Below are 24,375 nucleotides of genomic sequence, written 5' to 3' on the forward strand. Positions count from 1 at the left end.
GCTGGTGGCATCTGACTCAGATGATTAAAATGAACATGCGTTGGGTCCACACTGCTTTGGATTGTTATTGAGCAAAACCTGTCATCAGCATGGACGCATGTCCTCTGGAATGGTGGTTGAAGCATGAAGGGACATATGAATCTTTAGCACATCTGGCATGTAAATATCTTGTGATGCCAGCTACAACAGTGCCATGCAAACGCCTGTTCTCACTTTCAGGTGACATTGTAAACAAAAAGCAGGCAGCATTATCTCCTGCAAATGAAACAAACTTGTTTGGTCTGAGCGATTGGCCGAACAAGAAGCAGGACTGAGTAGACTCATAGGCTCTAAAGTTTTTCATTGTTTATTTTAAATGCAGTTACTTTTTGTACATAATTGTACATTTGTAAGTTCAACTTTCATGATGGAGATTGCACAACAATACTTGTATTCGGTGAAATGGAAAAATACTATTTCATTTTTTGCAGTGCAAATATTTGTAATAAAAATATAAAGTGAGCACTGTATATTTTGTATTCTGTTGTAATTGAAATCAATATGTGTGAAAACATCCAAAATATTTAAATAAGTTGTATTCTATTGTTTGACAGCATGATTAATTGCAATTAATTTTTTTAATTGCTTGACAGCCCTAATTAACACTTATTTAAAATACTAAACCAACTACAGATATGATTTATTTAATAAACTATTAAAATAAAGAGACAAGAGTTTGAGATTTGCGCACACAGCAAATTGGATGGAAAGCTGTAACCATGATGGAGCTGACATGTATATACTTCACAGGGAAAAAACTTATGTGCAAAACATTTGCCATTATTACCATAACATTTTCAGATGCATTGTTTATGGAGGTGCTTAAAGTTTAGAAGTCCATAAGAGATTCATACTGACAAGCAGTTTTTGTTTCGTGCCAGAATTGCATTGTCATAATTTACAAAGAATTGCCACAGTATCTCTTACCTTCCATTTTTTGTGTGACATAAATAGTGTTATGGGTTGTTTTATTGGTTGTCTTACTCAGCAAGCAATAAGAAAAATCTAGTATTACCATTTAAATAACCATTAAAATGCTATGTTATCAGACAAATCAACCTTCTTAAGATTATGTAAATAACAAAAAGTTTAACCACATCTATCTATAGACAGCTGGCTCACATGATATGGCAGGATATTCTTACTCAAGGAACAGTGTGATGAGTTAGCAGTGATGTGTTTCACATGACTGATAATGCAGAAGTTTCTCGTACCAAAAAGCTTATTAATGTTGGGGCCATGGGCAAAGAATATCTGATAAAGAGGAAACAAGATCAGGATGGATATTTTGGGAGAGAGTAGGATTACAGAAGTCTGTGCGGATGCTTAACACAGAACAGAAAAACTACTCCATGAAGAAAGCTTTGACATAAAATTGAGTTATTAGCGGGAATTAATACGTGGTGGCAGAGTTTTTAAAAAGAGGATAAGAGGGTAGAAAAAGAGAAGAAAACTATGGCACATGGGCAGAGAAGCTAAAATGGCCATGAGGCATACAATTGAGGCATACGATACAAGGGAGAGAATAATTTCCTAAATGAAGATGCACTCAAATTTCATTTAAAAAGCTTATATGTATAGGACTGTCTTGAAGATGTGATTAAGGTACCAAATCCATTAAATCCAAATATTGAAATCTTCAAATCTCTCGGGGGGGCTGATCAAAAGCACATGGAAGTATTTTCATTCTGAATGGGCTTGCCATTGGGTCCATGAACACTCGAGATATTTGTGTCTACAAAAGTTGCTAAATGGGGATTGATTTTCGTTATTCATCTGTAGAGAAGTATCATCCCAATGTTAAACAACTGAGGTAAAAGAATATGAAGGGTTATGTGTTGCGCAGTGACCCACTGAGCTGGGGAAATGGGAGTAGCATGATGAATGGATTGTAAAGATGAACAGGAATTACTCTGAGACACTATGGCAGCTGGGATGGCTATCGCTTTTTTGTTTATAACTAAAATGGCCATAAGAAACATTCCTGGAGCACTCTTCTGTGTCCTGATGGTCTCAAAGAGACCTTTAGAACTAGAACAGATACTCTTGACTTTCCTATACACTCAAGAAGCTGAGATGTATCTACAATCTGAGGTATGTTCCAAAATACAGTGGATGACAAAAAGGATGTGTTTCTAATATGGTTATTTATATTATTGTACAATTTAAACTGCTTTTTGTTTTATATTTGGTATAAATCATGTTATAAATGTTATGTCCATTCTTTTTCTCATTCATGAAGAATCCAGACAAACCTTTAATATAAGTGTACCACGGGATTGAATTTGGTAATCTTTTCAAAATGTGAAGGACTCTGACCCCTTCAAAGTGTCCAGTGGTGACTTGGGCAGCCCTGGGATCATAGAATTTCAGAAACCTATGTTTAAAAGTTCTCAGTCTCATTTGCTATAAAACATGTAATTTATCTTGCAGCGTTATTTTGCTCTACCTTTGAGACAAGCTGATCAGTTCAAATTACATTTTACATAAAGTCAAGAAATTATCTGTCACATACTGTAGCTTGAATATTGAGGACTTTGGATAAATTACAGTAAAAACATAAGGACTGAAATTTTCAGAGCTACCTAGAGGGATTTCAAGCCTCCAGATTCTCTGTGGATCTTCGAAAATCTTATCCAAAAAGTAGAGCAAAATATTTTTAGTAAAAATTTGCCAGTTTGACAGAATTATACCATATGCAGGGCATCTGGGTAGAAATATGGAGGGATTTAGACCACAATCTTATGACAATAGTGTGTTACCTCTTGGTTTTGGCACAGAATAAAACAATTTCTTGTTTTCTGTTCTCAAGAGCTATAGATATGCTGTCTGTCACAGTTTTGGGGTAACTACACCTTTAATCCCCTCTGTAGTCTGTTTCAGGAATGCCCACTCAGGCCTCTAGTTCTCACCTTTCTCTGGGCAGGGATCCACATCCCTCTCCCTTCTCTTTAGACTTAAGCTATAACTCCTCTGAAATTCTTGTTGCTTCTCTTGGCAGGTCTGACTAATGACCAGCCCCTTTTCTTTTGTTTCTCTCCAAGAGTGATGACCAGTGAATGACAGCGGTCATGAGTAACATAACCACATTCTTCTTTCATTTACTTGAGGACAAAAGCATCCAGAGAACATATAAAATAATAAAAGGATCTGAACACTTTACCAACAGCTCTGCATCAGTCCTATGGAGACCCTGGCTGGTTCAAGGTCTTCCAACCCTTCAGCAAGGTTGGGTAGCTTCTATGCAAAAGGTCATCTGTTTTTTGCATCAAAATGAAGGCACCTCTGCCAGGTTAAACTCAGCCTTCTATACCAAAAGTCCTTTCTTTGTCTCCTTGGGCTTCTGAATCTGAACTTGTATATGCAAACCATCCCAGGGGTGATACTTCTCTAAAGCAGTTTACAGTCCCAAGGACTGCAATAATCTCTCACCTCTCTTGCCCCCTCTCTTCCCCCCCCCCCACACTGTTTTAAGTTCCTGGCGGTGCTGTGGTAATCCTCCCCCAGGTAGTTACTCTAGCCCACAACAATAGTCCCCAAAGATACTGTTTGGGATGGAATGAGACACAGTTTTAAGAAGCGGGAACAATAGAAATATCATTTGACTTAACTACACCCATGGTTTTTATTTCAGAGGTGTATAACTACACCCATGGTTTTATTTCAGAGGTGTATAACGTTTATAGACTCTGCTGTGTGAAAGCCTAACTCTGCAAAGTTCTGAGCACCAATGTGATCTTATCCAACCCTCTGGACTTAGTATCGATGGCTAGACACTCCACCTGCCATACAGAGCTCTTTAGCATGGTGGAGTCAAAACCTGTGGGCTTCAAGCCCTGCCCATCCTGTGATGGACTAATCCATTTAAAAGGCAGGCACAGTAGGTACTAGTTCTGTCTAGGAGAGTCGCACATACCTAGCAGATGCTTACTTTGCCTCACATTTTCTGGGCAGATGTGGAAGTATTCACCCCAACCCAGGCTTCTTGGTCACATCAGCAGTACAGGAGAAATTGAAGTGTCCTTGGGGGTACTCTTGGACTAAAGGCCCAAAACAACTCAGTCTCTTTGGATGAAAGTCATGTTCTTCCGCATGTGGCAAACTGCCAGGCCTTACTGGCCAAGTATGAGTTCCTAACCTGAGACCAAGTGACGCGCTTCCTCACAAAGCTTCTGCAAGACAGCAGAGAGGAACTAAAAGATAATTAAGGAAGGTCAGCTGGTGGCCAGGTTGGCACTACTCATTGCGATGTATGCCTCCAACACCATTGCAAAGTCTCTAGCCACCATGGTAATGAAACACAGAGTGTGATGGCTCAAAGCATTGGGTATCGCACGAGAGGCACTGGCCACTGTTGAAGAATCACACTTCAAGGGCAAAGAGCTATTTAGCAGGCAGACAAACAGCACTCTGCACTCGCTGAAAGACTCAAAGGCCACCTTATGCTCTCTAGGGATTTATATCTCAGTGCTGTATCACAAGCCTTACTGCCCTCAGTCCCAGTTGAAGCCATGGATGCCGTCTCACAAACACAGGCATCCTGAATACTGGGCCAGAAAAAGGACAAGATAAAACAGAGGGCACAGCCTTTCCACTTCCTCAACAATGCACCCCAATCCTACAGCATGCCAGTCAACTTGACAGCTTGGTCGAGAGCCCATCCAATCCAGTGAATGAGCACTACTTTCAGAATCTGCCTCCCCTCCATTCCACCAGGCATGATCAGTTGTAACAGGATGATCATTGCCCCTGGCTCTCCCATCCAGTTCCACTCATTACCCCCTATACACACCTCTCCTCAGGGAAGCCTGCTGCAATCAGAAGTGGCCTTGTTGCTTCATCTAGGAGCCATAGAGGAGGTTCCAACAGAATTCAGGGAAAGAGGCAGCTTCTTCTAATATTTCCTCATTCTGAAGAGGAAAGGAGGTCTTCATCCTATCCTAGAGCTGAGGAGACTGAACCAACACCTACACTGTCCTGACGTTCAAGATGGTAATGCTTGCCTCTCTCATCCTGTCTGTCCAAGCTCAAAACTGGTTCATCTGTTGGAGGAAAGGAACTACACAGTATTCAGAGCTTTATAGTATTACCTTAATAGGACCAAGCCATTTTTGCTGTCTCCCAGCTTCTTTGTAGCTCATTTTGGCCAGGGCATGTCATCACAAAGAATCTCCAAGTGGAGGCATGCAATGCTATCAGTTGGCTGATGAGCCTCTCTCTTCGGACATCAAGCCACACTCACTAGAGCACCTTTTGCTTGCTTCCGAAATGTGTTGATCTCAGAGATCTGCAAGGCTACAACATGGAGTAACCTGCTGACTTTGATGAAATATTATGTCCTTGACATGGCTGCCAGGACAGATGCCAAGTTCAGGAGAGTGGTACTTCATTCATTGTTTGACTGATTCAGCTGGCGCTCACTGCCACTGTCCTGAGGGTATGCTGCTGGCCAGCCGCCAACACTGCGATGATGCGTCCCATATGGACATACTCAAAGAAGAAAGAATGGTTACTTACCCTACGGTTAATGTGGCTCTTTGAGATTTATATAAATGTGGATCACAGGACTTGTGCTCCATCACCACTTTTTGGAATCCTCACCAGCTTGGGTTTTGAATTGTGAGGGTCTGAGGGAAGTTCATGAGAGGCACAGGTTACGTGCACAGCCCTAATGGATGCTGATGTACAAAAACATCCAGTGTTGCTTACATGAGGCATGTACGCACCTACAGTGGGATCCTCGCTGACTGTAATGTCTTGAAGAACTCCAGGTACTGTATGGTAAGTAACTGCTCTTTGTCCATGTCCATTGGAGTAAATGGGACAGGAGGGCATTTAGCACCTTGCTGACTTTGAAAGCTGATCCGATGAATGGTGTATTGATTTGGTATAACTTGAAATTATTAACTACCTAATTCCATAGTTGAAAATGTTGCTATGCCTTTATCTTTCTCTCTCTCCCTCTCCCTTCTCCCCTCCTCCCCCCCCGCCACCAGGCTAAAATAAATTGGCATGTTTCTGTGTGAGTTTATCAGAGTGTTTTAGACTCTGAACTCTGTTCTTATAAGAAGCTGCTTAGTAGTTTTACAATAGTCTGTTTGCCATTTGTATCTTCCTTGCTCTCTCTTTCCTTGTGAATTTTCTTCCTGTGAAACATTCTTAAGGCCTTTACTGAAGATGTCAAGGTAGGTTAGAGGAGGGGGGTTGTTCATAGGATCAGCATGCATACTTGTCGCACAAAATCTCTACAAGTTACAAATATGGCTAAAATTAATGAGAACTGAGACCTCCATAATGCATGTACAGCTAAAGAGCCTAATTATATTTTATAGTTCTGACAGTTGTCTAAAAGGGATATCACTGTTTTTATTTTCATTGATTTTATGGATCACCAAAATGTACATTCTACAGCTCCCCCCCCCCCCCTTTTTTTTTTAGGAAAGTGGGTATGTATTGAACTGACTCCCTGTGACATTCGTTTCAACCTCATGTAACTATTTAACTAGTGCATGCCTTGATAAACAAGACTGAACACTTATTTAAAACAAAACCCCCAAAACAAGGTTGTCAAACTGAGCATCATGTACAGAACGAACCCCAGTGTCATGAGAGAGAGCAGAGCAAAACAGAAACAAAAATGACAATCTCCCTTTATCGCTCTGGACACATGAAATAAATATATTATTTATATATACATGCTAGCAAGAGGGGATGGAATTTCAAGTTTTGCCCTGGATGATGGCAAAGATAAACGCTGGCATCTGTGAAGGGTGTAAAGAACATAAAACCCTTTTGACTATTTTACTTGTATGGCACTCATCTGCTGTGGCAATGAACATTGTGTAAATATCCGTATAGATACAGCACTCCAGAATCATAGGTCCTCTATGGAAAATCCTGTTCTATCTTCTCCAGGGCTCTCAGCACTTCTAGTAGCAGTTAGCCTCATTGCTCTGATGGATAGTTTTTCAAAGAAAAATTAAAAGTTATGCTAATATAAACCAAATATATGTTTTGGGTTTTTTTTTCTTGTAGGACATCAGAAGATCACAGTGATTCCAATGCGTTGATGGGAGAGGTTCAATCAGATGAAGAGATTATCAACAGCTCTGATGAGGAAGATGACACAAATTCTGATTCTAGCAAAGGGGAGCTTGATCTTCAAGAATATAAGCAGGTGTATTTTGATTTTTAAAGCTGTGCTTCGTGTTTTTTAGTTTCCCATATAGTTTGTAAAGGGAATTTGGGGAATATCTACATAAGAGATGTCTTGTTGTATAAATGTAAACCATCATTTTTCACATGCTTTTTGCATTTGAAAAAAAAACGTAATTTTTTTTTAAAGCTTCATACTTGCTGTGGATTTACAAATGTCCTTGATGTGAAGAACCCATGTTTAGAAATAGTCATAAAAAGTGTTCACTGCTCAGTCCATTAGTTATTCTTAATGCCTCAAAGAGTTGTGGGCCTGTAGTCATACACACCACACACCTGTATATGTAGAGTTCTACAAACTAAAGTAAAGTGCAAAAGAGTCAAACTTGACTGCTTTGTCTGCACATTTTAGACTGCACATTTACTAAAGCTCTTAATCTCATGCTCTGGACCTTTGAGTCCCAGAGTTTCCTGCTTTCTGCAGGGTGAACTGAAGAACATTGGAAACTGATTACCAGGACTGGAAAACAGGTCACTAGAACTGCTGAGGCCCTTCCCAGTGCCATCTCATTGGTGTTAGGGGCATGGGCAGATGAAACTATTGTGATATAGGAGTCTTCCAGCCAAGTGTTGAGGAAGGAAAGGCTACTTTTCAGTGACAATTTCTGGTTCAGCGGAACAACCTTCTTGAAGTTGCATGTCCAGCCACACAAGCCTTTCAAATCAGTAAACTGTCTTGGGGTATGTGCGCACTCCACAAATTATTAGCTTCCTTGGACTGAAACATATGAGATCCTGCCTCTTAACCAGTGCTCAGCTGCTCCTTTCCAATGACCAGAGTAGACATGGGGCCCAACCCTCGCCCTGTTTTGGGGATAGTGTAGGATTCCTGTTTCTTGGATTTAAGAGTCACTGCTCTGGCCCACACTACTCGGCTTTCTTGATTGTATCTACTCCATCAAATGCAGAGGCACCCATTAAAGAGGGTTTTGTTCTCTCTGCTAGTCCTGGTTACCTAGCTGGCACGTTACCCATTTAAGCGCCTCAATTCAGTGCCTTCAAAGTGATGAGGTACAGTGTTCCTTTGCCTGATCTCCACAAGATCCTTCTTAGCAGGCTTGTTCTGCTCCAAGTGCCCTAGAGGCACCTTAGCCATAATGCCTAGGTTCTGGTTCTCTCTTCACTGCTATGTGTGCTGGATGGCATGTCTTTGGAAGACACTCCCTATGTGATTTTTCCTCTTCCCATCCCTCCTTCAAGCCAAGGGTGACTGGGTAATAAAACAACCTTTTTGAATCAGTTGATGATCTGGAGTTTCATCTCCTTTCCTAGGGGCTTCCTTTGTCATCTTTTCTTATAAGTATTAGAGGTTTCTGTCAGCTTCCCAGCACCCCTGAAATCTGCGTGGCTGTAGATTCTGGCATCAGCTTTCCTTCAGATCTGCGGGGACTGCTGATTCTTCATCTCCTTACAGGGCAAGTATCTTTTTGCGCTGTGGTGGAATGTTATGTCAGACGCCTGCCTGCCAAGGAGAACTAGATATAGGATTTCCCGTTGCCAGAAAAAAAAAAAGCTCCAAGTTCAACAAGGTGAACGTGTTGTGTAACAGCTTTGAATTTCCTCATATTTTTCTGCTAGTGCCCTGAAAGCTTGATCTTAATAAATCAACTTTTCACTTAAGTAAGTTGGGATGTGGGGGGAGTCAGCAGCACAGTCTGTTCTTGTGTAGCTAACCAAAATTGTGTGTGGGTATATCAGCTAACATCCCAATGTAAATATCTTTCTCACAAGATTCAGAAGGGCATTCCTAGAAACACACAGTGCAATGCTGCTTCGCTCATGAAACATCTTGTGTTTCATAGAATATACTCTTGCCTTCATGTAACTCGGAACTGGTGGTGAACCATCTGGTTTTTAACTTGCTCAGCTGGCCTGTGGCGCGTGGACTCTCACAGCTGCAGATTAACTTTACCAACAATCTGCCCCTTGCTTGAAACTTCTAACTGTTTCATTTTCCCCTGCAGCTGCAGGAACAATGAAACAATCTCTGCATTGGTAATCAGCTGTTCGGTGGGTTTTTGTTTTTCTTGGCAAACATATCCAGTCTCTAATGATGTTTCTCACCCACAACAGCGGGTACAGTAAACAACTGCTGAGAAAGAACACCTCAGTTTTTACCCTTTTATCACCTGAAAATAGAGAGAACTCAAGGCCCAAAATTTGAAGACTATGCTTCAAATTCTCCTGCCTTCCAAATGAGCGTCTTCTGACTGAACAAACACCGTGTGGCATTTCCAGTGCCCGTTGATCTGAGAAAAATCTTCTAAATGGTGTTCAAAAAACAAAGGGGCAATCTCTCAGCTCATGCTTATTTTGCATTAGTATTTTACTACTGTTTGATCGTTACTTTTAAATTAGTTTGCAACTGTCAGTTATAGTGTTGCCAGTTAGTGTCTTGCAAAATCACAGACTGCATGTGAGTTTATTCCGATAGTGTTAGCTATGCTCTCCATAAAGAGAGAGAGAAGGATGTACTCCATATCCTTGTATAAATATAGATGTCCAGAATTTGGTTGGTTTTAGTGAATATTTCTAGACACTAATATGGGGGTTTTGCCAAATACAAACCTAATTGATAGGAATGGGAGAGCTAGGATTTCACTGCTGAAATCGTCTTGTTTCAATGTAGTACAAAATACTAAGGCCTAGCTGAGGATTGTAGAAACTGCAGTTTGGTTTCCAGCTCTCAGTAATTTATATGCTAGTTGCTCGTCAAAGGAGAACTGCAAGTACAGACCCAAACTTGCAGCATTAGTACTTTGGTCTAGCAATGCTACTAATGCCAGTAGGCACTAGTGGGAGACTATCAACTGAAAGTGAGGCCTCCTGGATTCTGTTCACAGCTGTGACCCTCATTTGTGTTGTGACCTTGAGCAAGTTGCTTCTCTGTGCCTCAAGTTCCCCATCTATAAAACAGGGCTGATACCTACATTTGTAAAGCGCTTTGTGGTCAGTGGATAAATGGCACTGAGTAAGTGCAACATGTTACTGTTATTGTAGCTTCACTCGTTCCTAGGGTTGCCAACCCTCCAAGATTGTCCCGGAGCTTCCAGGAATTAAAGATTAATCTTTAATTAAAGATTATGTCATGATGTCATGTGAGGAAACATCCAGGAATATGTCCAGCCAAAATTCGCCACCCTACTGGTTGGGTAACAAATTGCTCCAACATTCAGAATTTAACTTCTTAGATTTTGTAGTCCTGTAGCTTGATATATGTGGTCCTTACCTTTTGTTTGGATTGGATAGTGCCTGGGATATCGGAATAACAAACATACAGTGTATGACTTCTGAAATTCTTAGAGATCAGCAAACCATATGAAGTGTCACTTTAATTATTGATGTAACACCATCCTACAATACTGATAGAAATGAAATTGTATGGGATTGCATCTGCATTACAATCACCTTTTTGAAATAAGAAAAGGAGTACTTGTGGCACCTTAGAGACTAACCAATTTATTTGCGCATAAGCTTTCGTGAGCTACAGCTCACTTCATCGGATGCTGTAGCTCACGAAAGCTTATGCTCAAATAAATTGGTTAGTCTCTAAGGTGCCACAAGTACTCCTTTTCTTCTTGCGAATACAGACTAACACAGCTGTTACTCTGAAACCTGTCTTTTTGAAATAGGAAATGAAGCAATAAACCTTTCAAAGAGAAATGTTGCAACCTTATTTCAAACATCATTAACAAATATGCAGCAATGTAATAAAAACAGCTAAGGTTTTTAAGGTAAATCACTCAGTGTCTGGTCTTTTACTACTGTTCTGCATATGATGTCACCAGAACTTCAGCTTGATACTGTTTGTTCTCTGTGTTAAATACCTGCTTATCTATGATTTATTTTCATTTTATCTCTCCTTTAACTCCCCATTGTAATGGAAAACCTACATTGATAACAGACAGACATAGTGCCAGCTGATAACAGCTAGGCCGGTGGCAAGCCAGGACTGCTACTATAGAGATATATTTAAAAAAGAAAAGGAAACTGTAAACACAATTAAACTGTGCAAAAGCATCTTTGCATGCCTGTCATCTTTTCCTCATTTTGTTTGCTGCACCACATTCTTGGAATTGGTATTAAGTTTTGGCCCTGATCCTGCAAGCTGCTCTGTCTAGGTTCATTCCTCCACCCACATGGAGCTCCATTGACTTCACTGGAGCTCATCACAAGTCTATCACAGGGATTATCATCTCTGTGTTGTTGGGTGACAGCTTGCAGGCCTGGGGCTCAGATTGTAAATTCTTTGGTGCCCTTTGTACATGTTTGTACAGGATCTAGCACAATTGGACTGTAATGCAAATAATTCCACATTCCATTTTATTAGCCAGTATCTTAAATATTCATATTCCTGTTTTTTTTTTTCTGACTCACATAAGACTGGGGATTGAGTATTTCACATTTATTTAGCACTTTTCTTTTTGAGGGATCCCATAACAATTCAAGGATTAAAATATCAGATGAGATAGCTGGGTGTGGGGGTTGGTTGTGAGAATTCTCATATTTTTGACTTTGGAAAAAAATGAGAATTAATGGCATTCTAGTGTGATTGGATTCATTCAATCCCTGTGCTATCATATCATGTTGAGGGGTATGTATGCATATATTTGTGTGTCTGCATGTGTTTCAGGACTGAAATCTTATATTACAAAGATTATATTTCTTCTGTACAGTAAACTTACTAGCTAAAGAAATCTGATTGTAGTTAATTTTAGTTCATCTTTTTAGATTTAATAAGGCAGATTCTCAATAGTTAACTTTTTTCTTTTCAAAGTAATACTATTTCCTATTACATTTTTGTCTTTATTAAAAGCAGCATGAAAAAATTAGTGTTTATCTCTTGACAAATGTTCCTAAAACCCATTTGAGTTTACTGCAAATGTGTATACCGTGTTCACAAATGAGCCAATAAAATTGATGAATATGGATATAGAGTATTATCCACACTCCAGTTTCTTCAATAGCTGACAGCTGTCACTTTTAGTATAGGCTCTGTTGCTTTCCAGAGTTTCTAGACAGGGAGACTAGTGCTTATTTATAGATTAGCATTTACACATCATTCTATCCAATTTTAAATTCAATTTCACACGAATTAATCTCTAAATACCAATAGACTTTAGAGCAGTATAAAGTGATATTTTTGTAGGAAATTTGGCTTGAAGTTGATCTTTGCTATTTGTTTGTGAGTACGTAGTGTAACATGTAATTTTATCTGCAGAGCAAAGCAGCTGGAAAGAGAACGAAAGTTTACCATATTGCCAAGGAGATCATGAGCTCGGAGAAAGTGTAGGTGTTAATGCTAAACTCAAAATACTTATTCAGTTTATTTTAATTCTGCAGTTCAAATGTAATTATTTGCTTTTTATTACTTTTCTAACAGATTTGTGGATGTGCTAAAGCTCTTGCACATTGTAAGTATCTAATAAAATTTTTTATGTTCTTTGTTCTCTTAAATTTCAGCATTTAAACAGTACTGTACTGAAGTGTATTTTCTTTAATATTTCCTCATTTAAAACACTGAATAAACCTAATTAGGCAGCAGTAGAAAAAAAATCCTAAATTGCTGGAATTTTTCCCTAACAAGTATAGTGGGTAAATGTGTGGTAGTATCCCTCTTGATGCTCATGCAAAACTTCCATTTAAACTATTGGGATTTTGGATTAAATATTAGAATATGCCCCTGATTGTTTTACTATAGCTCCTTATTTGTTAATGAACTATCTGGTTGTTTGGCAAGAATAATTCTTTCTCCATAAATAGTAGTATGAAAATTTTTTTGAATAAAAAACTTTTTAAAATTGTTTTTTTACCAACTTGAATATGTACAATGTATGTAAAAATACTTTACCTGATTCTTAGATAATCTGTTTAAATCTGGGCTTTTGTACTGCAGTCATAGTTGTACTGTATTTTTTGAGCTGTAACTCTTTACAGGTATGCATTTTGCATTCCCTGCTGTTATGGGAACATATACAATACCAATGTCCATTAATGGAAAGGTGCAAATTAATATTTAGTCAAGTATATTTGGTACGTTGGTATCAAACCCTTGATCTTGTATGCTAATGACACAATAAGCAGGTATTCTGTTAGCTACTGTAGAAGATGCTAGAACTAGCAAATGAGGAGTTTGGCTTTCCTGGGCACGTGATTTTGCTGTCTAATGCATTAGAAGACATACAGCAAAGGTATTGGAAATGGATTGTATAAACAGAACTACTAAGTTGAGAGTACACAATTTTTTTACATCACAAGAGTGTACTGATAAAGGTTATAAGAAATCATATTTTTTCTCATGTACTGATTTTCAGTTTTCTTCACTCTACCTCTCCTGAGTAGTTTTTCCCCAGGAAGGAGAGAGAGTTCTACATATTAAACATTTCTGCTTTTACCTAATGAGTCTCTTGTGCAGCTCGTTCTGCCACATTGGAAACAAGGATACGTTTTTTCTGTGCCTGAAAAACAGACCTCCTCTCTAACACAGGAAACAAAAATATTACTACACCACCTGTTGATTTTTGTTATATTTTTGAGTGATTGTTTTCTGAGTCTGCTAGGGCTTGAACTTGAAAAGACTGTGTCGGATAGTAATGGCAAATTTATAGTTTACAACCAGCATACTTAGTCCAGGCACCAACCATCTTAAATACCTGTTTGGGGAATTGAGCAGAAGGCACTATGAACAGATAGTGTTTAAATAGCAAAGTTATACGTTTTTAATTAGTTGCTAGCTGTAAAGTAAACTGCATGGCAGAATGTTCTCAAATGAATGAGGACTTTTGTTGGCTCAGGGACAAATATCAGAACATAAAGGCAGTGCAGCGTAGTGGGGAGGATGCTGAACTGAGTCTCAAATCTGGGATCTAGTCTCTCCTCTGCCATTGATCTGTTGTGACCTTAGGCAATCAGTTCAGCTCTCTCTGTGTTTGTCTGTTTAGATCATAAGCTCTTTGAGGCTGGGACTGTGTACGCTGCCTATCATTAAAAGGAAAATCACCATCCCTATTGGCAGAGTTTATGGAAACCCAGTGTTGTGTTTAAATGTAACAGTACTCCCAGGGAATCTGACTATCCACAAGAATGATGCAAAGCCACTTAAAAGACAATTATGAAAGTGAGGTTCTATGTGGAAAGTAACTTTGCAGCACTGCCATTGTGGGATTTCACTTTTATTGTGTCCCAGTAGTTTTTGTCTCACTTGTTTAGCTTACTGACTGCCAGCCAAGCAACTCAGCTTGGGCTCCCAAAGTGACACCTGGGCCCTTTTCACCCTGTGCTTCATCACCTGTAATAAAGGTTCTGCAGGCCAAATGAGGCAGTGTGTTTCTTCAGCTGCAGCTACTTGGAGTTGAGTAAGCAATTCTGTGGATGGTGTGTACAGAGTGGAGGAGTATTTAGCTCACTCAGTCTTAGCAACATTGGCTCTGCAGCACTAACAGGAGTAAAGAGCAGTAAACTCTTATTTTTGTCACTGAAATCAACAAGTATAATGCTGAATACACCCAGGGAGCAGATCTGAGTGAGAAGGTGCCATTTTACACAACCATTTTTAAGAGCACTTGAAGTGAAAGTTAAGGTAATTGAGGATGGGGATATAGGTGCAGGCTGGCTATACATAACCAAGTCTAATTTTGCTTGCATTTTGTTGATTATATTAACTAAATTGCTTTAGATGAAACAACTCTCCCAAGCACTCAAAGAGCCCATCTGAAGGTTGTGGGGTTTTTTTATTTAATGAGAAGAGCAAAAAATAAATACTTAAGACACAGTGTTTGATCATATAGAAAATGTTTTGGTTTGGGATCAGTTATATAATATCATGAATTAATGTAGGCATTGTGTTGGCTATAAAGGTGCTGATTGAGATACTGGCCTTCAATTTTGCACAATTAAGTTTGCCAAAATGTGTTGAGTCAGTGGAGTTGCTCCGGACTGAATGACCCATTTAATTGTAATCCTGTCTCCTCACTCCTTCTTTGAAGGATGAAATTCTATAAAAGGGCAGAAACTTTGCTCTCAGGAGCTGCAAAAAACAAAATACTTAAACCAAAACAGTGTGCAGCTTGGGGTCAGTTTATGGCTGGCCTGTGGAGGGGTACACTCTAGCCCGGGGAGGACGCAAGGTACTTCCATAGAAGACAACTCTCATCTGGCTGCAAAGCATTATGGAGCCCAAGGAACAAGCAAGTTGTCCACCACTGGCTGAAATGTTCCATACCCAAAAGGCCAGAGGGCCTACACACCCTTTACCCTGTGCATTAGTGAGCCAGCACCCTTTCCCACCCTCCAGTATCCAGGAGGTATTACATATTGCAAAGGCCAAATGGCTCCCTCCACAGCACTCAGTAGGTGTATGGGTGTGCCCCCTTACTAGTGCCCTCCAGCTCTCAAAGCCTCATTTAGCCTTATGAGTTGTAGAGTGAACAAAATTAAAAAGTGAACATTAGGGGTCTTCCATTTGTTGAATTTCTGTCCGCATTTTGTCTGCTAGAGTCTCTGGGTTAGTCATTTCTTGGTTATCTTTACCCATATGCCAGTATAATGCATTAGATAAGCTCTGTAGAACAGGGAGTGTGTCTTCCAGGGTGCTTGTACAATGCCTCGCACGACAGTGACTGATGGAGGTCTTTGCATGCTACTGTAATACAAATAAACTGTTTGTTACTGGTGAGTTATAAGGGCTAGGAGCTGGTAAAAAGAAAATCGGCAGCCCATCAGCAGACATTAAATCAGCATTTTTTAATGGCAGATCTAGCATGTCACCTGCTGTGAGCTTGATGGATGTTGAGTTTAGAGCATGCTAGCTAAGCAGGGCTTGCACACTCCATTTGTAATTTGAGCTTTCACTAAGCCAAAGTGAATTAATGCTCATGACCTTAGTTTTCCTTTAAGATTTACACAAGGCTATAATAGATTATGCTGCAGGGTCAAGATTGTCATAAGTGATTTTCGGTGCCTCGCTCTGTGGGGGCCCAACTTGAGACATGGCAAACGGGTGCCTGATTTTCGGAAAGTGCTGAGCCATCCGTCTTCTGCAAATTGGGTCTCTTTAAAGTATTTCAGGTTGGGCACTCAGTCACAAGTCAGTTGGCCTTTATCTTGTACACAACAGGAAAAATTCAAGGTGTCTCATCTTCCAGCTCCTAACACGTGCATGCATGAAAAGGCGTCTTGAAATGTTGACGTGTTTGACAGGTTACATACAGGAACAAATTTTCAAAAAGTGGCCACTGATTTTGTTTGTTTGCAGACTGGTTGTTTAGGCACAGAACTACAGAGCTACAGTGACTGCATATGCAAGTGGTAGAAGCCAGTTGAATCTGGCTGAAAATTTGAACCATAGATAGGGAAATAGCTGCTTCTCATACATGTAAGTAATGCACAAATGCATCCTGACAATATGTGGGATTTATTTTAAACTCTCTAATTCAGTATGCAGCATAGGCTAGCTCAGTGGCCCTGAACCACTTTCTGGTGGAGTTTCCCTCTTGTGAAGAATTGGCAGATGAGTGTTACCTCTTTTTGTCCCCATCAGCCATGCCCACATAAGTTAGCTGCCGTTTCTTCTTCTTCTGTTCATATTCTCTCCTTTCCTTTTCTGCCTCTGGTTGGTGTATCTCTGCCTCCCACTTCCTCGTCCTCCCCTCTTTTTTACGGTCTCTGTGACTCCCAGTCAACAAAAGGCTACAGACTGCTTAGAATGGGGGCATCTACTTGGTTGCACTTAAGGCCAGATGCATATGCTCTTGCAATGTAGCTGAGTGCTGGGAACAGAGGAGAGAAGCTTGGGCCTGTGGGTTGCTGCCTGAGCCTGTAGCCCCATCCCCATGAGTTGCTCCTATGTCCATTTGCGTTAGGGGCCACTGCTATATGAGGAAGACAAAGCAGGTGGCTTTCCAAGAGCCACCCACTGCATTACCCACAGCCACAAGCACATTTGTATTTTGAGAGGTGTGGATCTGAGGTCAAGCAACTTTATCTCCACTGGTGCACTCTCATTGGGCTAAAATGGGGCCATGTTCACCAGGGAACTCTGGGTTAGCTTGTTGCTGTTTTCGCAGCATATTTACACTATAAAAATACTTTATTCTCTTAGAAATCTAAAGATTAGACTCAGACTTCACAATGTAAACTAAATTGCAGTCAAATACTACAAGGAAGCAATCATAATAGATCTGGGGGAGCAGAATGGTGTATAGCAGTAAGCACAAGGCTGGGAGCGAGGAACTCCCGCGCTCTAATCCTAGCTCTGGCAGTGATTTGTGTGGCCTTGGTCAGTTCTCAGAACCTCTCTGCCTCAGTTTCTCTGTCTGTAAAAAGTAAATAGTAATATTTACCTTCCTGCTAGATGTGAGGTGAGGATGCCAGTACAGCTCTCTAAACTACTGGAGTGCTTTAGAATTTCTGAATGGCAGTGCCAGATCTGGTTGAGACATTTAATAATGAATTACAGCTGTAGCTAGATTATAAAGAAATGTTAATGAAATAAGTTGGTCTGGCAGGGAGCACTGGTGGGTTATCTAGTCCGTTCTCTGCATTAGGATATTGTGAACATCTCCCCATTCAGATAATTGACTATGTTGTAAAAATTAAGTATCTTATGCTATTAAAGACCTGTGAATTATTGTACTAGTCATGAAAACGACATAGAATTACTTGTCAGCTTTCCAAGACTACTGAGGTAATTTGTGTACTTGAAAAACAGTACAATCAACATGTATTGACTTCATTATAAAGTATCACTGATATAGTTAAGCGTATGTATTGACTTTTTGTATTAAATATGTGTTTGCAAGATCTATTACAACTATGTCCCATGCAGTCGTACTTGCAGTTTGCCATGTTCTGGCAGCCTGGCCCTTTCCTAGAATGTGAAAGTTGGGGTGTGTGGGTATGTGTGCCTTGAAGAGTGTGCAAATGCAGAAAAATTCCTGACACCAAACTGATATTTGAGCTCTTTGGATTTGTACGTAAGCAGGAATTGCACATAAACTGAAAGGTGTTTCTGCTGATGGTGTGTTTATGTATGATAAGAAGTATGCGACTACAAACCAGGGTGAACATGTGAATGGAGCCCAAGCAAAAGGATGCCAGGATCAGCATTAAATTATGCAGTTGTCTGTCTTTTTTTTTTTTTAATTGCAATTTTTAAAAAAAGACTTTTTCTCTTTTTTGACACATCTTGCTTAAACAATGTCTGTCTCTCTCCCTGTGCAGTCAAAAAGCTGTCTCATCCATGCTTTTCTGAATAGTGGAATGTTAATTTCACAAATTTTAAATGAACAATATATGTGCAACTGTACAGAAATCTGAAGCCCATATGGGCTCAGGCCAGCAGTTTAGTGAAAGTTCAGCATGTGGTTAAGGTGGATCTGAAATTGGGTCCACATCTTTTCCCTTGTTCCCCAGGCTAACACAAAGTTATAGGGGTCATTTATTGTGCCCTTGCACTTGCAACACTCTAGTGAGAGGGATGCAAGTCACTGTGACACAAGGCCTTTCTGGGAGAGAAGAAGGGTTCGTGTTGATGAAATAGCGGTGACCCTATTATGAATCATTTGTCAAGTTCCACAGTTGCCTAATTAGCTGAGGAAATAGTGTCAAAGGATTTTTGACTCCAGAGTAGCTCAGACATTGCTGCAAACTGCTGGCAAGGATGTAGTTTAAAAAACAAAAACAAAAACAAAAGGGCAAGCCCATTCATGCATTTGTTAGGAGCGTCTTGCCAGACATTAACAGAAAAATTAAGTATTGGTAAGTAATTTAAAACTTATTGGAGTAACTGAGCTCCCCCAGGAGCCACTGGTTACTCTACTGGATAGTGACACTTGAAGCAATCTGTAATAGATACGGATGCCATTGTGTAACACATTCTGGTGACAACCAGATGTGCCTTCATCTCAAAGTAGGGAAATGAAGGTAATCTCTTTTGTGTACACAATGAAAGGAGACGCAAGAAAATTACAGTTGGACCAGAATATAACAACATAAAAGTGGATCCTGCAAACAGCATTGCATGAAGCAGTTTGGAGCATCTGGGCCATTGTTATTTATTTACTTCTTTGACAGGAAAAAATCATCCTGTTAAACTGCATGTGAACATACCTTTTTTGTTCTCACACACACACACAATATTTATATGCTTGTCACATCATGTAAAACTTCTGTTTTGTCACAAATGGTACGATTCAATTGAGTAAATGTCTCATCTTAAAAAGTGAATATTTTAGCTTTTTTTCAAAATACAGCATGAGTAGAGTTCAGTTTATTTTATTTGAGAAGTGTTTTTAAATATAAAGTATGATTCTTAAAAATTCGCTTTAATGTTGCTGCTGCATTGCTTCAAACAGAACACATTGCCTATGGCAGCTAGGGTGATGGCCTTTGAACAATTCAGTGCAGGAGGAGGCTTTAGCAATGTTATGTTCTGGTATAGCTATAAAATCTGTGAGTGTAATGCGGATTATTTCAATGTGATCGCATGTGATACTGATCACTGAGTGCCAAGTATACATACATATGTTAACTTTTAACAGTGATGTTAAGAAAGTTGACCATGTTTTTCTATTTAGTAGTGAACAGATTAGCTTTAGAGGGAAGCAGGCAAGTGCATTCAATTAACCTCACTGTAATTCTTAAATTACTGCTCTTCTTTTAGGAAAAAATTATCCTTGTACTGAATGACATGCATTTTTTTTGGAGTGAAGTTTCATTTTTCTCTCTCTTTATATTCTATTTATGTAACTATATTAAAAATGCAGCCATTATGGGCTCTCGCTAGACGGATACAATGTTAATGAATTTCATAATTAAAGGACCAATAGTTATGAACATAGACAGTCACCACATTCTCCTATCTATTTCACTCTTCTCCCTCCTATCCCCACCCTCACTACTCAGGCTTATGCTGTCTGCCTTCAAATCTTTTTAACTTCAGCTCAAGATGAACCTCAGGAGGGTTACTTCAAAAGAGCTGCCAAGTCATAAATAAATTTTTAATATGGCTATTTTAACCAATTCACAGTGCATGTTCAATAACAGTGATTTGATAATTCCCAAGAAATATGAACCTTTTCTCCTTCTCATTTTTGTTTCATTTAGTAGTCTGGTTTGTCACCATTTGTAGGTTTAATTTGATTTGCTTTGTATCTCCTATATTACCTCTTTCCTCTCTGCAGTAGTTCATCTATTGACTTATTAGGGACTGGGCTGACAATCAAGTATCTTGACTGGCTGTTATTTCGATGATGAAGTCACATTGTATGATCCAAAGCTCACTGGAGTTAATGATGACCTCAGTGGGCCTTGGATCATCCCAGAGAGAGCACCAGGGTCTCCTGTGCCCAAATACATACCAGAGTCTTCATATGCTAAAACAGTAACTTAAATAAATGGTGCTTAAAACTGACTCCCTACTCCTCTTCCAGTGTCTTGTCAGGAAGGAGCTTCTTCTGCCGATTGCATTGTATACAAACAAGCTTTCATGCATTGTGCCTTACAATGTTCAGATAACCTATGCCAGAGGACAAAGAAAGAATTTTATGTTGTTTTGGGGAAAAGACTCCCTCCAAGGCTGAGCTACAAACAGTGAGATCCAGCATTTACTAGTCTTATGCTGGCTTATGTATTAGACTCAGTAACTGTCTGCTCTTACTAAGTGTGCCAGTTACAAGTACTAAACACAATGTATTTTGCCCAACGTTCTTCAGAAATCCTGTATTTGGGCTGTATTAGTCATTGCAATTCCTTGTATCATTTCAGCATTAAGCAATGCCCTAAAGCAGTGTTTCCCAAACTGTGGGTCCCGACTCACCAGTGGGTCATAGGAAGATTCTGAATGAGTCATGGGCCCAGAGCAGAGGGGAGGCCTGGGGGTGGGGGTGTTGGAGGGCAAGCCCACCCCGCATTCACCCCACAGCAGCGGCTCCTGTCCCAGGAGACTGGGCCTGGCTCTGCACTCCAGGTGTTTCAACCTGGCACACGGGGTCACAACGCCACTTGGGTTTTGGCCTGGTCACCCCTCCATTATGATAGCCAGGCAGCCGGTGCCTCTTCTCTACAGCAAGCTGGGTTGTGATACCAGATTGGAGGGTGCTGCTGCAGGTGGTCTGTGCCTCCTCGGCAGAGCAAGGAGGAGGCTGTGGATGGTAAGGAGACTGCTGTATGATTGTTGGTGATCCCCTCTCCACAGGAATTTGGGCCCTAGGCACGTACCTAGTTTGCCTATGCATTAATCCAGCCTTGGTTTGGGTTGTGGGGTTTTGTTTTTTTTAATGAGTGCTGGGATCTGACAGCAGTACCCCATGTGACAACTTTTTCTTAATACAATACTGTTTTTATGAAGTTTAATACAAAATCTATCCTACTGTTGCACCGTTACAGGATTTAAAAATAGTAAATGGGGGTTTCTGTAAAATGTATGTATGTATAGTGGTGGGTTGCAAAAAACAGCCACAAAATTCAGTTGGTAGGTCGCCTTAGTAAAATGTTTGGAAACCATTGCCCTAAGGTCAGGAAACCCCATAAATGCAGCTGATAGTAAGCTATGTGACACTTGTCTGCACAGATGATGTGTGAAAGAGCGTTTCCATATGAATAAGGCCATCTGCTTTGTGTTTTTTTTAAAAAAAGTCTTTAATGCAGTAGTTCCTGACCTTTCCTTTCTACTCCCTGCCCAAAAACCACCTGCAGTTTCTTGCCACAAACTACCGAATCCCAGCCTTTTGTGACCCATGGAACCATGCGATTAGAGCTTGTAGGGATATTGCTGGGAGATGGTGACAGGGATGTTTGGGTGGATGGGCCTAGAGAGGTTAACTGAGAGAGCTGGTATGGATGGCTGTGAGGTGTCCTCTCACCCTCCTCCACCCCAGCAGCACTCGCCTCCAGGGGAGAGTTGTTCTGAGAGGCTATAGGAGCCTAGTGCCTGTAGTTCAGATTTTCCTCCCTGTGGCATCCTAGACATTGACTTAGCTCATATCATATAGAGTTATTCAGCAGTTTAAGTAAGGTACACTGGTGTTACAAGATTTTTAAAAATTGTGTAAGTTTCATTGTAAGTGGTGGAAAAGGTACACGGGACCCATGGGTGAAATCCTGGCCCCATTGAAGTCACTGTCAAAACTCTCATTGACTTCAGTGGGGCCAGGTTTTTCACCCTATATGTTCAGTGAGGACCAAATAAACATGATAGCCTGGTCTGTTTGGGAGGTTTTTGTAGCATAGAGAATGTACCACCTTCTAGGATGAGCAATCAGTGTTCCCAGCGTAGGTAAATATTGATTGTACCAAACTATTTATGATATTAAAAAAAGAACAAACAAGAAAAACCTGACAGCTCTAGTGTCATTTGGTTGGTTTTCTCTTAGGGCTGGCTTACGCTACAAAGTGAGGCTGACGTAAGTCGTCTTGTTGATTCGATGGAGTTGTGCATGTGTCTACATTCAAACTTGTCTTCTGCCAACATTGGCATTCTGCTACGGTGACACAGTAAAACCACCTCCCTGAATGGCACTGAGCCACGGTCGATGTACTGTGGTCAATGCAGAACAAGTGTAGACACTGCACAACCTACGTTGATGCTAACAGTCCTCCAGCAGCTGCCCCACTGTGCCCAACAGTGACCACTCTGGGGGTCACGGAGACTGTAAGCCACCCGTCATCTTCCCCCCCCCCCCCCCCCCAAAACCACCTGCATATGTTCAAAATGGCTTTTTCCTGATCGTCCCACTTGGTGAGCACACCGAACAGCTCTCCTTTGTTATGTGCAACTGCCCAACCCACTCTGTTGGCTACACATTCTAGACGCACTCCTGCCTGGAGCAGACAGGAGAAATTGAATCTCTTGGGCCTGTGGGGAGAAGGGCCTGTGCAGGCACAGCTACGGATCAGCTGTAGAAACATTGACCGCTACGAAAAGATTGCACAGAGGGTGGATGCAGGTGAAAGAGGATGACAGGGATCAGCAGCAGTGACACGTGAAAATGAAGGAACCTGCAGCAGGCATACCATGAGACCAGGGGAGCCAACAGTCAGTCTGGTGCTGAGCCACAGACCTGCTGCTTTTACAATGAGCTGCATGCCATCCTTGTCGGAGACCCCCACTGCCATCCTCAGACCAGCGTGGGTACCTCAGAGGAATATGTGAAAGATATCCCTGCTGTGTACAGTGAGGAGGAGGGACACGTGGCAGGTGCTCCAGCCGTGCAGTGAGCCAGAATCTCTTTGAGACTCCATCTCATTCTAGTCCTGCCAGCCAACCATGGATGACCCTGATCTAGGGGCAGGAACCTTGGGTAAGTGTGTGCATGCATTCACCCTTAAACCTGAAAATGGCACCCCACCCAGCCCAATGTTGGCAGGATGGAGATACTTGCTTTCCATTTTCTTCCTAGGAGAAGAGAGAGAGATACAACAAACAGCGGTGGAGTTATCATCTGCTTTTCATTCCCCTGTAGGGTTAAGCAAGGGGAAGGGTGGGAGACAGATGTGAAGCAGCTTGTTTATGTACATAGGGATGTCCCTCGTATCCTCCTGAGAGTTGTTGTTGAGATCTTTCACGGAGGAACTCTGCAATCCTTTCCTGAAGGTTTCTGGAGATGGCTGCCTTATTTCTTCCTCCTCTGTAGGCCACTGTCCCATTCCACTCCACTATGACTTCACTGTAGTAAACAGGCTAGTGGCGTATGGGTCCAGTGGCTTGGGGATGCCCAGCAGCAGCTGTGCTCTGTGCCTTTGTTATCCTCAGGAATGAGATATCGGCTAAAATCACCACCGCCTGTGGAAGAGTGCTAGTATTCAGTGCATTGCCCTGTACTTGTGGGCCGATTTTTTTTTTTTTTTTTTTTATGCAACTGAATAATTCCCTCCTCCTCTTCCCCCCAGCAGGCCATAGTCACCAGGGGTGTGGCGGCTAGGCAACAGTGCTGCGCAGAGGCATTCCAAACCTGAAGTGTCAATAAGCAGCTCTGATTTAACAATGTTATGGGAATAAGTTCAGCACTCCCCTCCCTCATCTTTCGCTTTTTGTTGTGATTATAAATACAATGATATATCTGTCTGGTTTTTTTGTAGCTGCTCCTGCAGCCTTGAGGGGTTCCCCCTCCACACCTGCGGCAT

At 40.9% G+C, this 24,375-nt stretch overlaps 1 protein-coding gene across 2 annotated transcripts in view; it reads left to right on the forward strand.

Annotated features, from left to right (window-relative positions):
- FGD6 (FYVE, RhoGEF and PH domain containing 6) overlaps positions 1-24,375 on the forward strand; it is a 102,291-nt gene that overhangs the window by 29,964 nt on the left and 47,952 nt on the right. The window contains exons 3-5 of one of the 2 annotated variants that reach the window (XM_027831342.3): positions 7,075-7,216; positions 12,476-12,543; positions 12,638-12,668. In XM_027831342.3, coding sequence (XP_027687143.2) covers positions 7,075-7,216; positions 12,476-12,543; positions 12,638-12,668 — 241 coding nt within the window. The remainder of the gene's footprint in view (positions 1-7,074; positions 7,217-12,475; positions 12,544-12,637; positions 12,669-24,375) is intronic. The other variant, XM_037884917.2, reaches the window with a different exon arrangement.

Source organism: Chelonia mydas, chromosome 1 (genome assembly GCF_015237465.2).
Source record: "Chelonia mydas isolate rCheMyd1 chromosome 1, rCheMyd1.pri.v2, whole genome shotgun sequence".
Classification (NCBI taxonomy): Eukaryota; Metazoa; Chordata; order Testudines; family Cheloniidae; genus Chelonia; species Chelonia mydas.